The sequence below is a fragment of the Agelaius tricolor genome, unplaced genomic scaffold (assembly GCF_023055355.1).
Source record: "Agelaius tricolor isolate 1412-34295 unplaced genomic scaffold, bAgeTri1.0.p SCAF_7, whole genome shotgun sequence".
NCBI classification, from domain to species: Eukaryota; Metazoa; Chordata; class Aves; order Passeriformes; family Icteridae; genus Agelaius; species Agelaius tricolor.
In genome coordinates this window covers 11388774-11403533 of record NW_027269267.1, presented here as the reverse complement: position 1 = coordinate 11403533, position 14760 = coordinate 11388774, and the positions used below count along the sequence as shown (strand labels likewise).

The 14760-nt window shown below is 35.8% G+C and overlaps 1 protein-coding gene across 13 annotated transcripts in view; it reads right to left on the bottom strand.

Annotated features, from left to right (window-relative positions):
* The window catches only part of DMD (dystrophin), a 1148686-nt gene that overhangs the window by 156649 nt on the left and 977277 nt on the right, over positions 1-14760 (bottom strand). For all 13 annotated transcript variants that reach the window (XM_071430346.1, XM_071430344.1, XM_071430345.1 and 10 more), the window contains one exon: positions 7405-7551. In XM_071430346.1, coding sequence (XP_071286447.1) covers positions 7405-7551 — 147 coding nt within the window. The remainder of the gene's footprint in view (positions 1-7404; positions 7552-14760) is intronic.

The window sequence follows — 14760 nt, the reverse complement described above, 5'->3', positions numbered from 1 at the left end:
AGACTGCAAAAGCTTTCTGTAACCTGAAAGTAGATGGCCTGACATAAAACTATCTGCAGTGATATAACACATAATTGATATGTCAGAAAGACACCAAATGACTCAACAAAGAAATAAGAAAGGCTAACATTAACCTTCTGCACTGGAAATGTGCGTATTATTTCTTTTCCTTGGGCTTTTAATCACTTCAAATGAAGTTTCTTGCAAAAAAAAATCACATAGTTTTAGAAGAAGGGATAAGTGAAAATGGGGAGAAAGAGAAATATGTTTTGCCAGTTTTAAATTCTCCCTCTAAAAACCTTTAACAATACTTTGGCACTGGTACTTGGAATCTAAGGGGTTTTATATTGCTTTCAATCCAAGGGTATTCATTAAGGTTTCATTGAGTTACAAGCCTCTGAAAATCACATTAGAGAGCCTTTACTGGCCAGCTCTTAAATTCAGTGAATGCTCTATCCACCACAAACGTGTCCCACATTCAAAGCAAACTTTGAACATCTGCTCCAAGCATGCTTCAAACCGGGCGGGTGTGAATGGGCAGAGGATGAGTGAGAGAGGATGAGTGTGAGAGGATGAGTGAGAGAGAGGATGAGTGAGAGAGGATGAGTGTGAGAGGATGAGTGAGAGAGGATGAGTGTGAGAGGATGAGTGTGAGAGAGGATGAGTGAGAGAGGATGAGTGTGAGAGGATGAGTGAGAGAGAGGATGAGTGAGAGAGGATGAGTGAGAGGATGAGTGTGAGAGGATGAGTGAGAGAGGATGAGTGTGAGAGGATGAGTGTGAGAGAGGATGAGTGAGAGAGGATGAGTGTGAGAGGATGAGTGAGAGAGGATGAGTGAGAGAGGATGAGTGAGAGAGAGGATGAGTGAGAGAGGATGAGTGAGAGGATGAGTGTGAGAGGATGAGTGTGAGAGGATGTGTGTGAGAGGATGAGTGTCATAGGACAATGTGTCATAGGATGTGTGTCAGAGGACAATGTCAGATGTGTGAGAGGATGCGTGTGAGAGGATGAGTGAGAGGATGAGTATGAGAGGGTGTGTGAGAGAGGATGAGTGAGAGAGGATGAGTGTGAGAGGATGAGTGTCATAGGACAATGTGTCATAGGATGTGTGTCAGAGGACGTGTCAGAGCACAATGTCAGATGTGTGAGAGGATGAGTGAGAGGATGAGTGTGAGAGGATGAGTGTGAGAGGGTTTGTGTCAAAGAATGTGTGTCAAAAGACGTGTGACAGAGGACGTATGTCAGAGGACAGGCGTCACAGGATGTGTCAGAGGATGTGTATCAGCAGTGTGCATCCCCTCCAGGGGATGGAGCAGAGCCACAGATTGCACAGATCCATCACAAAGATCCATCTGGTGCCAGCAGACAGCTGACCCTGCCTCCTGCCCTGCCTGACCTACACCCTCCTGTCCTCTCCTATTGCTTTAGCAAAATCTAACCTGCAAATTATGAGCTCTGACAGTTGATAACATTTTGGGAATGAAAAGGGCCTGTGGAGTGGAAGCAAGGACTGGAGATTGACTTATAATTGCAAGGTTCATTTTTGTTTTGTCCATGTTTGCTTTCACTAATGGCTGCTGATAACCTTGTGCACTTCCCAGCTGTTCCCCCTCACACATTCTCACCTTAAACCACCCTAATTTTTCATAATGAGCAGCCTAAACATAGCTGATTGGAATCAGGTCACACACCTAAAAAGGTATTGAAAAAAATCAGGCCACATTCTCTCAATTTGTGCAAGAAAAAACCTAAAGCTATCTGTGCAATTTTGGAATCCAAGGTAAAATCTTCTAACTCCCATGGTTTACACCTCTGAATAGGACTGAAACTTAGAGCTTTAATTCTTCAAATGTGACTTCCACACTCCTTGTCAAAGGGATTTTTACAGAAATTATGGTTTTGAGATAATCAGGTATTATAGATAATGAACACTAAAGAATACACTTTCAGTGGTGGTTGGTAAATAAGTTGAAGAGCTACAAACTGGATGATTTAGATAAAGCTATTCGACTAAAACTCAACAGAACTAGTGGATGTTGGTTTCCAGTGAATATATTCTCAACAGTATCACAGCCTCTGTTTTCCTGAGTATCCTAAATATAGTCTGGTATGAGTCATATGGATGGGTGCTGCCAAACATAATCCATAACTGCTGACAGGTGGAAGTAAATTGTTCAAGTCTTCCTTTATAAGGAAATGAGACTTACATATTTCAACTAATATGCCCATTCTTTCCCTATCATTTATCCATCAAATAGATAAATGGGAGATCTTACAGAATATGTTGTATATGCAAAGGTTGTACAAGAGAATGCTAAATTCAAGATGCACGTGTGACATATTTTCTTACTTTTGATAAATTTTAGGTGCTTTTCTTTTTGCATATAAACAGCATAACTCAGCTTTTATAATCCCCTGCACTCACACACATTTATGAGAAACAAAAAATGCATTGAAAGAAAGCTACAGATGCATATTGTAATGAGGATATAAAGTAGGGTAAATTGCTATTCTTCTGCATGGTTCTTCAAAACATCTTCAGACTGGACAAAAATTCAGAGTAAAGGAAGACAAAAGAGCATAAAAAAACTCTCAAAATGAATGCATCTCCTTTACAAAAAATGATTAAAGCATTGAAAAAGCGTTCAGCAAAGTGAAATTCATCACACACATCATAAATTTAGTAAGATTTTATTAAGGTTTTATTAGTTTTCCTGCTGTCATGTCTGTGGATGATAACCACTCCTGTTTATAGTTACACACTTTCTTTCACTGACTGCCCTAAAGATGTCACAATGAAGTTGTCCTGCTAATTTAGGAAGGAATATTTCCAATTTTTGACACAGACTTCATTACTAGAATTGAATCCCAATCCTGACAGCTGGCCTTCCTCCACTAACTTACAGAAATAAATAAATTGGATTTCTAAAGAATGAATTGCTGCAAAATGAATTCTATATGCATAATTTTGCAGACAAACTTTGAGAAAATCTGAGACTCAATCTAACAGAAATGAAGAAAAATGCTTGGGTTTATGACTTCTGCAGCCAACTGGCATAGCAAATTAAACAAATAAGAGACCATTAAAGTGCTGCAACAATTGTGGTTTTGGCAGAAGTTCCTGTTCTCATGGAACATACAAACCAACACTTTAACTATGTAGTCCAATGGGAAAACTCAACTTCCAAAAAGGATCCAAATCTCCCTCTGGTGGGAAGATGAAGTCTGCAACTACAAAATAATTTCAAATTTCAAGGTTGGAAAGCACCATTACTTTACTAGTGACTTAACTACTATAATTCTAACTGAGCTAGAATTTTGGCTCCATATATTTAGAAAAGTTGTCTCCCATTTTTTTTCAGCTACTAACAGATGACATATGTCAAAATCCAGTTTAAAAAGGAGGAAAAACCAAAGAAATAGAAAGAAATTAGTTATTAAAATTAATGAAATATCACAATGGAAAGACAAACTGCTAAGATAACAGAAAGGTAATAATATAAAAATATAAAAATTGAACGGCCTTTTATATTGCCCAACCATTTAGACATGACATTCTCTGTCCATACAGAGGAAGAAACATCTTTCTTGCTACTGTTGCATCATCTAAATCTATCAACTTTAACCCCAGTTTACACTCACTGTTTAATAATAAGTAATTCTACCTGTAATTTAAGATATAGAACAATACAAGGCCAATATTCTGTGTAAGGATATGACTCGAGCTTTTGTGTATGACAATACCATGCACTGCCTATTGGATTACTGAACTATAAAGCAAGAGAGGTTTTTCTTTTTCTCTGAGAAAAATGACATGAGAAAATATCCTCCATCACTTTCAAATTTCAATTCCACGGTTTAGACATGAAGTTTACTTCCTGGAACCGTTGCTAAACACAATTTAAAAAAGTAAACTTGGTTCAATTCAGCTGCAAGAGATCCGAAGAAGACATTTCTTTTACACAGGTATTTTTTTGTTATTTCATTTTTTGTAGGGTGTTTTTCTTGGAGAAGGCATGAAAGACAGAAGGTGAAGTAAAATTAAAAAAAGCCCAAACCTAAAACCTGCTACAATAGGTCATTGCTGGTTTCAGCTTATATTTAGCTACAACTTCCTTGCCTTAGTGTCCAACCCTTATAAAAAGCAATGTGTGAGCTGAGGACTGCTGCCCATAATGCCTGTGATTCAGCTCTTCAGAGATTCACTGGCCAGCAAGACTTTGATGCATAGTGACAATTTTACACTGATTTCAGGGAGAAGGGATTTCCTTTTTGGCTTTTATATACTTGATATTAGTACCTCTGGAAATACAGATGGTAAGATTCATTCATATTTCTCACCACAGATTGAAAGAATCAGCTAATATTTGTGAAGCACACAGAGGAAACTGGATTTTGAAATAATTCATTGCAGCAATACTTATTACACTAGTGTGCATTATGCAGCTCAGTAAAGAGCCTGTCTTCAGCAGAATACAAATAAAATGATGATATGACTTTAGATAACTGCCTGCAGGGGTACTGAAAGCCTGCTGGCTCTTCACAGCTCCTGCAAGCAGAGTGCTCTTGAAGGGAATAGAATTAAAGCTGTGGCTGGACCTTCTAACCAATGGCAGCATGTTTTTTGCACCAATCTTCAAACCCCCACATCCTGTCCTGCAGAATCTTTGCTACTGCTGCAAGATGAGCTGAGGAGTTAGGAATGATACTGAAATTAGGGCTTATGCTTCTTGATAATCATTATATATATGGATATAAATCATAGACTTAGAGAAAAGTTTTGATTGGAAAACACCTTGTGCTGATTTAGGTTTTTGATGTGCTCAAAGACAACCACTCAACAACTACCAACATTCAAAAGTAAAAGCATTAGAATATAAATACCATAGCAAAATATCTTAATAGATACATTTTTGGATGAAAGACAGTTCTTACTGTATTTTTCAGCTTATCAAAGGTACTATTCTAAATTAAAGCAAACAAAATTTGAGTTAAATTTTTTTTTTTTTCTTGATAACTGAATGCTATGTTCTCTGTGGGATACTTGTAAATTCTTTTACATGCCAGGAGTTTTGCCCTTTGACCAGCATTACACCAACTAGATCTCTGACTTACTGAAATTGATATAACTCCCACCAATTTTAGGGGATTCCTGGTTCCCTAAATATCAACTGGAAGTAAGCAAGGCTTTGCCAGACACATTCCACCCCAGGATGAGCTCATTACATACACTGTTTGAAGCACACATGAGAGCTCCTTGTGAAATCCATAACAAGTAGCTCCTTGCAAAGATTTCCTCTCCTTTAATGTAAGAAAAATAAAAAAAAAAACAAACTGAATATTTTCCTCAAAACTATTATATTAAAGTCAGGAAGCCACTCAAAGTCCATAGAAGATGACACAGTTTTCAGTGACTGAGCTGAGTGCATCAGCTTTCATTAATGCACTCCACACAGCACTTCAAAACCAGGACTGGTTAAGCCTGTAAATGGTTGAGTGCTTTCTATACATTTGTGTACCACTAATACTCTGGAGTATATTCACTAAAATAGAATACAAACCAGGTAAATTAATGGCAAACATCCCTTACTGCAAAAATACAAATGAAGTTCTGGGAAGATTCTGGAGGAATATTTGATTCTATTCACTAGCAGCACTAGTCTCACTGTAGAACCACTGTGCAATATCGCAAATGACTGACTATGTTGGCCTTACTCTTATGATTATAAAGGGAATATAATGTTAAATCATTGTAAGATTTGGCTTAAGATGATACATTTCCTCCTCTAATCTTATGTAAGTTCCCAGTGTTAATAAAGAAACAAGTGAGACATGATTACCTCCTTTACAAAATGTTTCAGATGTGATAAATTTTATGTCTTTATGCACTTTTCCTACACATAACCAAGGCTGGACATTTTTCTGGCAATCAATAGCACAGAACTCTCTGTTTTATGAGTTTCCTGAAGTGATATTTTCTAAGAAATGGGGTACATGGATAAGAAATATTTTCCCCATTAGGAATATGGCAAGGGTGGAGAGAGAGATCTAACCTTTGAGGAGGGAGAAGAAGAGAAGTAAGCTAAGAAAATAAGCAAGGGGAGTACAGAAAAAAAAAAACCAAACAAAGAGAAATAAGGGAAGTAAGGGAAGGAAGATGGGAAAAGACAGAGAAGAGAGGAACACAGAAAAAATTGCTTTTTGAAAATAAGAATTAAGAAAAGCTTGAGAGAAACATAATCAGTGTAAAAGAAAGACACATAAAAATAAACTGAAATATATAGAAAAAAATGAGGAAATGACTAAAGTTGATATTTTAGGTGACATTAGCATAACAAAGGCAATTAATAAATAAATTTAAAAAACCACAAAACCACCAGAATGAAAAAGAAACATATTGGACAACTGTAAAACCAGAAACAAACAACAAGAACATACCTTAGAAGGAGAATGGTTTTGCATGAAACAAAAACAATTTTCATTTTTGTTTTTCCTATTACATGGCCAAAATTTCAGTTTTCTATAAAGGGTTTAACATCTAAATGGAGTGCTGGTCATATATAAAAAAGTCTAGCCCTAAGATGGAAAAATACATAATAGTCTAAAAAAGTGCCATTGGGTGTAAGACTCCTGCAGATCTTGCATGTAGAACAGCTGGTCAAAATAATTGTGTATTTGTTCCAATTGGTCTATTCTATTCCAGTCTATGCTATTTTATTATGTTCTAAAAAAAAAGAGCTCTGCCTCTCAATACATTTCAAATTCTCCTCTCTTTTAAGAAAAATTATATTATAGGAACAGATGTGTCTTTCCTCTTTCCAAGGGTCACAACTTGGCCTTTAGTATATCATAACCTTTCAAAGTTACTTATGTCTTTTCCCCTCAGGATGTGTTTAAAAATTTACTGGAGTGCTTTCACCTTACTCTCTGTATCTTCCAAGTGACATTTAAATAACTATGAAAAAAGACAGTAAAACATAATATTTCAATTAGCTATCTGTTCTATCAGCAATAACATCTCACCTTGCTATACTGTCTCCAAGTAACTTCAGAGAAGATGAAAAGTTTATTTTCCAAATATCTGGATTTGATAAATCAAAACAATAATTTACAGTGAAAGTGAATTGTTCACAGTGTTACCCGAGCTCTGTGGAAGATAATGTATTATCTTTGAAATGAGTGCAAAACGTGTGGTTTGCCCTTTATATTTTTAAACCATCAACAATAACAGGTTGGGCCTCTGTCTAATGCATTTATAAATGGTAACAATAAAACATTTTCTTGGGCTTTCTCATCTTTCATTCCTCAGTACGCCTTTGGTGCTATCCCACAGGGAACAAAGCACAGAGAAACAGAAATATTTATTTAAATGCAGCACAAAGAAAACAGTAATGTGAAATATACCTGCAGCGCCTTCCACCTTGTGTTTAGGTCTTCCACACAGCTGAGGTTGTACTGGGAGAGCGGAAGGTCGGGGGGAGTGAAGCGGTGCGCGAGCTCGTTGACGTGGTGCACCTTTTCCTTAAGGGGAACGAGTTCTGCTCGATAAACCTGTGTGAATAAAATAGAAATACAAATTAACAAGAGCACTGACTTCAAAAAACTATGGGCTTTGCTACCAGCTGATTAGTAATGTAAAGATATTACATGCCTAGCTGAAAGGAAAGAGCGTACAGACGTGATTCAGTCTGTTTATTTAACTTCATGTGGACTTTTGATCTCAAGTGTAAGGCCTGGCATTTCAGAAGGTGCTGTGAATTTGGAACCTTCACAGCCACTTCTGTCCAGTTTAGCCAAATTTCTAACCAGCACACCCACTGGGAGGTACACTGCAGAGCACACTTGTCTCCTGCTTCATCTACATTTGTGTTTAACAGGTTCAGTCAGGATGGATGGGAGTGATACAAGTATAGTTTAACACAGGAAAACAGAGGAAGACAGCTGTTCACAAATATGACAAATAGAAAAAATGATGAAACTGTTACAGACCCAAGGCCCTCGTTTTACCATGGATATTTTGTGTGTTACAAAAAAAAAAAAGGTTAATAATGGGAAGTCCATTAAAAAAATGAGGGAAATAAAGACTAAAAAAATTTCTATGCACCCCAAACTGGCTTACATGCTCATATTTAAAAGAAAAAATAAAATAATGTTTATTTTAAAATAGCCTTTAAAGCTATGCATAAAAGCAGTTTAGCTAGAAATTGCAGTAATGTATGTGAAAACCAGAATTGCTATGCACCCCAAACTGGCTTACATGCTCATATTTAAAAGAAAAAACAAAAATAATGTTTATTTTAAGATAGCCTTTAAAACTATGCCTAAAAGCAGTTTAGCTAGAAATTTCAGTAATGTATGTGAAAACCAGAATCTGCCAGTTACAAACTTCTTTTTAAAATCAACAACCTGAGGAGGATGTCTCCACGATGTACATTCAGATAAATTCAGGGCACCATGACTTTATCAAAGAGAGGAATCTCTGTGTAGATCTTTCACTGCTCCATATTTTTTTTTTTTTAAGGAGATATTTATGAATTTTTAATGTGATAAAATATATCAAAATGTAACAATGAGTCATTTCTAAGGGACAAATTCTGTCATTCTCAGGATCATGTTTTATTGCCATATGATGTCTGCACACAAAGGTAGAATAATTTACTTGCAAGATTAGTCTGCTCTATAGCTCCTTTCTCTCAGCATTTTTAATATAAACCACATGTGGTCTGCATCTCGTTTTAGTTCATCAAATAACCTGAAATTATTGCCTAGTAATCTTTTCATCAACACATGATGCAAAATAAGGTTAAAAAAAAGCCTATCCAGTATTTCAGTGAACCTTAAGAGTAAATAATATGAAGACATTCATAGACATTAGAATGCCATGAAGAGCACTAAAGGTAAAAATCATTGAAAAATTGTTGCTCAAACATCTTTTAAAACCAGACTTGACTTCCATCAATCATGTTAAATTACCCTGCAACATAAGGAGTTAGACTGACTTAAGTGGTACTCATACAGTGAATGACTCTAATGATCAATCTTTAAAATACACCATCAGAAGGGATGTGTATTTTGTAAAGGAAGTGCAGAGAAATATGCAAATGCCACGATGTGAGAGAAGATGCATACATCAAGTTCATGACATAACAGTTGACTTCCCCATTTCACCAGTTTTATACCACTGGAGGAGAACTGACATTGCTGGTGAGAACAGATTTATGGTATAGTGCTGAGCAAGGTCTGAAATACAAAGAAAAAGAAGACAGCTCACGTTTGGTTTTACCCTAGAGAGTTATATATGTGCTTACCCTGAACTTTTTAGTTAGCAAGTGAGTTCAGAGAACAAACAACATGCTGTAAAAGTAGACGTTTGTTGTTGTAAAGTAAAGGCCTCAAAGGCTGAAGAAATATACACACCTCTGTCTGAGCACTTCACTTACAAATGGTTGTTTTACTGCTTTTTTTCTGTGATCTGCTATCATGGCCCAAGGTGCCTGGTCATGACTCTGTGGTTTACATTTAGAATGACCAACTCAGTTCCTCCTGTGTTGCTTTGTTTCCAAGATGAAAGAACACCCCTAATCTAGTGTCACCAATGACCACTTTGCATAAAATATAGATATACATGCATATATATTTAGATATAACAGAAAATATATAATAAAAATTAAATACACACACAATATATATATATATAAAATACAAAAACACTGACAGAATAAATGCCAATCAATAGATGCAAAGATCAGTTCCTACACTACAATGCACTTTAATGCAGTTCCTGTACTAAATCAAGTTAATTTTCTATTATTTGTATGGGATTAGGGTCACCTTTCTGATTGAAAAACATCACTGCTTAGGCAAAGCACACAGGCCTTATCAGGCACTTGTTTTTAAACATATAAAGTATCTGGCTGATTTCAGAGCAATTATTTGCCTCTGTATTTTGGACTTGAAAGTACTGGTCACACTTGAACACTGACATTAATTATTAGCTAAATCACACAGCCATTATACCTAAATTAAAATGAAATAGAAAATATTTCATAATTAGTCAGCATGTTTTTTGACTGTAAGTTATATTATAGACTAAAAAGGCTATGGCACAGAAGCAACCCACACTGAAAGCAATGAAATAGACATGGAAGTAAAGAAGAAAACTCATCTTCTGCCTTCTCTTCAATCAATACCCTAATTAATTTTTTGGTGCTGCAAGGATAATGATTTCTGCAATGTGATAATAATATTCCAATGCACAAAATACCACAGCTTTTGCGTTTAAATTCAATATTCTGTATTCTATTATTGCTAAGTCTGAATTTTTGCTAGTGTTATTATTACCTCGGCAAATCCAAACATGACAAACAGCAAGAACAAAAAAAGGAATGCTAGTCAATGAACAGCTATCTTATTAATGCCAATAAGCTTACAATTAGAAAACTGTAGACAGAAAAGAGAAAAATAACCACAGAAAGATTTGGAATGTGACTTTGAAGTATTAAGGAGTCAGCAACTGTAAGCCTTCTTTTAGCAATAGTTTGTCACAGACATCCAGTCCATCAGTCAGCCTACATGATTCTAGAGCTAAGCATCTGTAGAAGCAGAAATTTAGAATTTTTACTGGAAATGTGTTACAGAAATATTTATATTTCTAATAATAATTTTGTATACTACAAGACTGGTTGATTTTTTCTATTTTTCTTTTCCTTCTGCATAACAAGCACTAAACATATAACAGGTTTATATTGAGCAAAATTAAAGAATTATATTGCTGGTAATTTAAAAACCAAAATACATGGTGAGTAGTAGTGTATTACTATCATGAGGAGATGTACCCATTAAATTGCTCAGAGTGCAAAGAGAGTTCACAGTATGAACAGTGATAGGACAACCAGCCCCAAATTATGTTCATTATAACTGTCCTCATGCAAGACAGAATTTCAATGCTTTGTGATACTGTAGGTGGTAGATTGGATTTTAAATGATCCGTACAGTCTTGTTAGAAAATATTTCAAAATGTCTTGGAAAATGATCAAGGACTCCAGAAGACACATACCACAGGCATCCTAACCAGACAAATACTAAAACTCTGGAGAGCACACAGTGGCCATAATCAGTCAGATGATGAGCTCATCTTGCCCAGTCCCTTGTCTGATATTAGCCAACACAATTCCTTAAGGAAGGAAGCAAGGGAAGGCACCAGCTTCCCTGTCCCTTGCACTCTTCCAGCTCAGCAACTCGAGTCTCAGAGATTATGGAGCCAGAAGCTGTATTTTTATGTCAAACAGATCTTGATGGAATCTTTTCCAAAGAATTTCATACTTGATTTTTGGACTAACACAGGGTTTTATGATCAAAAATATCCTCTGGTAAATTTAACATTTAGGTTAGGGTTTTGGGGTTTTCTCAACCTGTTTCTGTCACACACTTGTGACCTAAATCTTAGCTCATAAGAGACATAGATCAACCATTCCTAGTGGACTTTGTGCTATGTCAGGATGTGCAAGACCTACATCATGCTTTTTTCCTTCCTTTTGCTTAAGATGCAAAGATGGAGATATATTTGATTAAATGTGGGTATCTATAAGGTATGTACATCTGATTTGCCTTTATATTTACATGGTTCCTTTATATCTACAGCTAATCAAATCAAATCCATCTTCTTGAGTTGAACATAATGTAAGGTTTTACTATAGGATGACAAGAATCACATTCTGAATTGCAACAACAGAAATGAGCAGATTTTAATTGACAATATAGGGAGCCTAGGCAAGTAACTCACATACAGACAGCTATTTGAAAAAAAATACAAAAAAAAAAAAAGAAAAAGCCCACTCCAAGACCACTCATTGTGTCCTTGGACACCTTTCACCTAGTCTGTTATAATAGTTTTGAGATTTGGGATCCCTAACACTTCCTACTATATACATGTTATAGATACAACAGGGACTTACACTGTGGCATCATGATATTTTCTGCTTTTTCAATAATTTTGAGTAATTCTTCACATTTCATTTGGGTTTCTGGACAGTGCTGAGTATTGATGTGATGTTTTCGGAGACTTCTGTTATGATTCCAAGATGTTATGATTCTGTTATGATTCTGTTATGGGTGCTAAAGGAATATTTGAAAGGTCTAAAGAGATCATTACTACACAGAAAATTGGGATAACTTTTTCTTTCGTTTGCTTGAGATTTATCAGCATTTGATTTCATCTGCCATCACTTTGCTGGCAGTCAGTACTGTCAAGGCTTTCCATAGCTGCTTAGAGTCTGTCATAACCTTAAATACTTTGAATAGGTTTGTATCATCAAGATGTGCCTCTGTATTAATAATTTTATTTTCCAGTTCATTTATGTACATGCTGGACAGAGTAGACCTTCTGGAGCACATCATCTTCCTCTTTAGCAAAACTGATCTGTGCTCTTTGTTTCCCAGTAATTGTCTATTTATCCACCAGAAGACCTTTCATGTTCTCTCAGTGCAACTTAGTTTCTTTGCTGGAAGACATCCTTAAAATTCCTGGGGACTGGCAAATACCTATAGCCCCTTAAATATTGTGCCCATGTTTCCTTAAAGGCACAGTTGGAGATGTAAGGCACATCTACTTTTACAAACCTGTTCTCTCTTCTACAGAATATCTTTTCCCAGATTTCCTTGTCTGTAGGTCAACAGGCCTGACTACATGCACTATTTGAAATTTATCACCATGTGTGTCCCTCATCACTCCTCATTCAACCCCCCTGATTTTAAATAAGAAAATGCTGTTAATAGATACAGCTATTTTACACTTCCATTAGAACACTTGACCAAACAGCCATCTGGCTCTGATGATTTAATGATCTTAATCAAGACAATTTGTTCTTTGTATTTTTGCTTCAAATAGGTTTCCTTATTATTTTCTTTAGCCTCCCCATCTTTCCAGGTCATTCTGAATCCATTTGGATGGTGTGGATGGGTTCTCAGGATGCAGTGCCTCTCTGCTGCCTTCACACACTTTTTCCTTTTGGTTCCTTTTTGGCTTCCTCATTTGTGTGCAGCTTTCTTTCTGAAAACTGAACACTGCTGTAGTGGATTTTTTGGGTTATTTTTGTCCTTGCAGAGTTGCTGACCTTTAGTTCATAGTGATCCCTATTATGATAGCAATGTTTTGAACTTGCAGTGCTCAGCACCAAGCCAAATCTTTTCCCTACTGGTTATCCTCTTGGATTTTCTTATGTATTTTCTATTTAGTGCTGGAACTGCAATTCCAATAGGATTTCAGGCTAGTGCCTGTAATTACAGATCTGTTTCTAAGGTATTTCAGAAGACACAGGATAAGCCTCCCAAAATTATTTGCAAGTCATTTTCTGCATATTTTTCATTAAATTTGTTTGTACTTTGGGTTTCCTATTCCAAAGTAGTAAAAACTACCAAGTAGCCCTCACCTCTTTCCAGAGAATACCAACTCCATTTATGAAACTGTAATGCTTAGGGTTTTTTTTCCAGATGTCTTTTCTTCCACACTTCACATGCCATGTGGCTTGTTTTATCCTATCTTTTATTTAAGGAACCCTAACACAGACTGTTTCTGCTTTGGAAGGCTGCCCAATGTTCAGAAGAGAGAGAGAAAAAAAAAATATACTTCTTTTTATTTAAAGATTCACCAAAGGGGGAGGGGTTTTTTTCAATGCCATGAAAAGGTTTGCTTTTTCTTTTAGGATTCATAAATAGGTTCTATAAAATATAGAATAAAAATTGGTTCTGTAAAAATATAGAATAAAAACTCAAAGAATATTCACTAATCATTCAAGTAGAAGAGTAAAAAAAAGAAAACAAGCTTATTTCAATATGAGCATTATGTATTTTATGCGAATTGTACATACTTATATATATATGTATATAATACATTTATATATACTTGTATATAAACATACATCTATAAACATATAGTATATATTTATAATAAATATATTCAATATTAAATGTTTTTCTAGCTTCATGGAGTTTTTGTTGCTGAATTCATCATAAAGTTCAGAAAGGAACACTGACTCTACAATACATATTTTCTATTTCTTAACCCCTTCTCCCTCAGCCACATGCTCAACTGCTGGCTGACAAGCCAAACACAGAGTTCAGGAGTCCCATCAAAATTCAATCGAGTGCCTGTAACTTCCAGCTCACTGATATTAATGAAATAGGGTGACTAAAGCCCATTAAACCATTTGGAAAATACACCCTGAAAAGGAAGCATATTCCCAGAACATCAAGTATTCCTTGTGCACAGAGAAAGACTAAAATGAGGATGTTTTTTTCTTCATTGTCTGCTATTGAAAAATGCCAATGGATCATAAAAAATGCTTTTCTACATTTGCTGTCCTTATTCCTACTGATCCAAACACCTACCATGTATGTTTACATGTAGTCCACAACAGTGTCTTGTCAGAACAAGTAGCATTTATGCAGCTTTATTGAGTATGAAATCATTGCTGCTTAGCATTTGCCACACTGACAAAGGAAAATAACAGCATGCACATACAAAGTCATATGCACACCTCAGTAGTACTGAGACTGAGTTTAGCTATATGTCTTAAACGTTGTATTTAATAAACAGACAGTATCTAATAATTATTTATTTGCAATTGGTATGCAATTGTTAAATAAGAAACTTAAGCTATTAAGCTTTACAATTACAATTTAAAATAGTCAGGATTCCTATTGGCTCCTACTTACCTGCAACATTTCTGGTGTGAAAAATAGCTGGCGGCAGACCCATTTTGG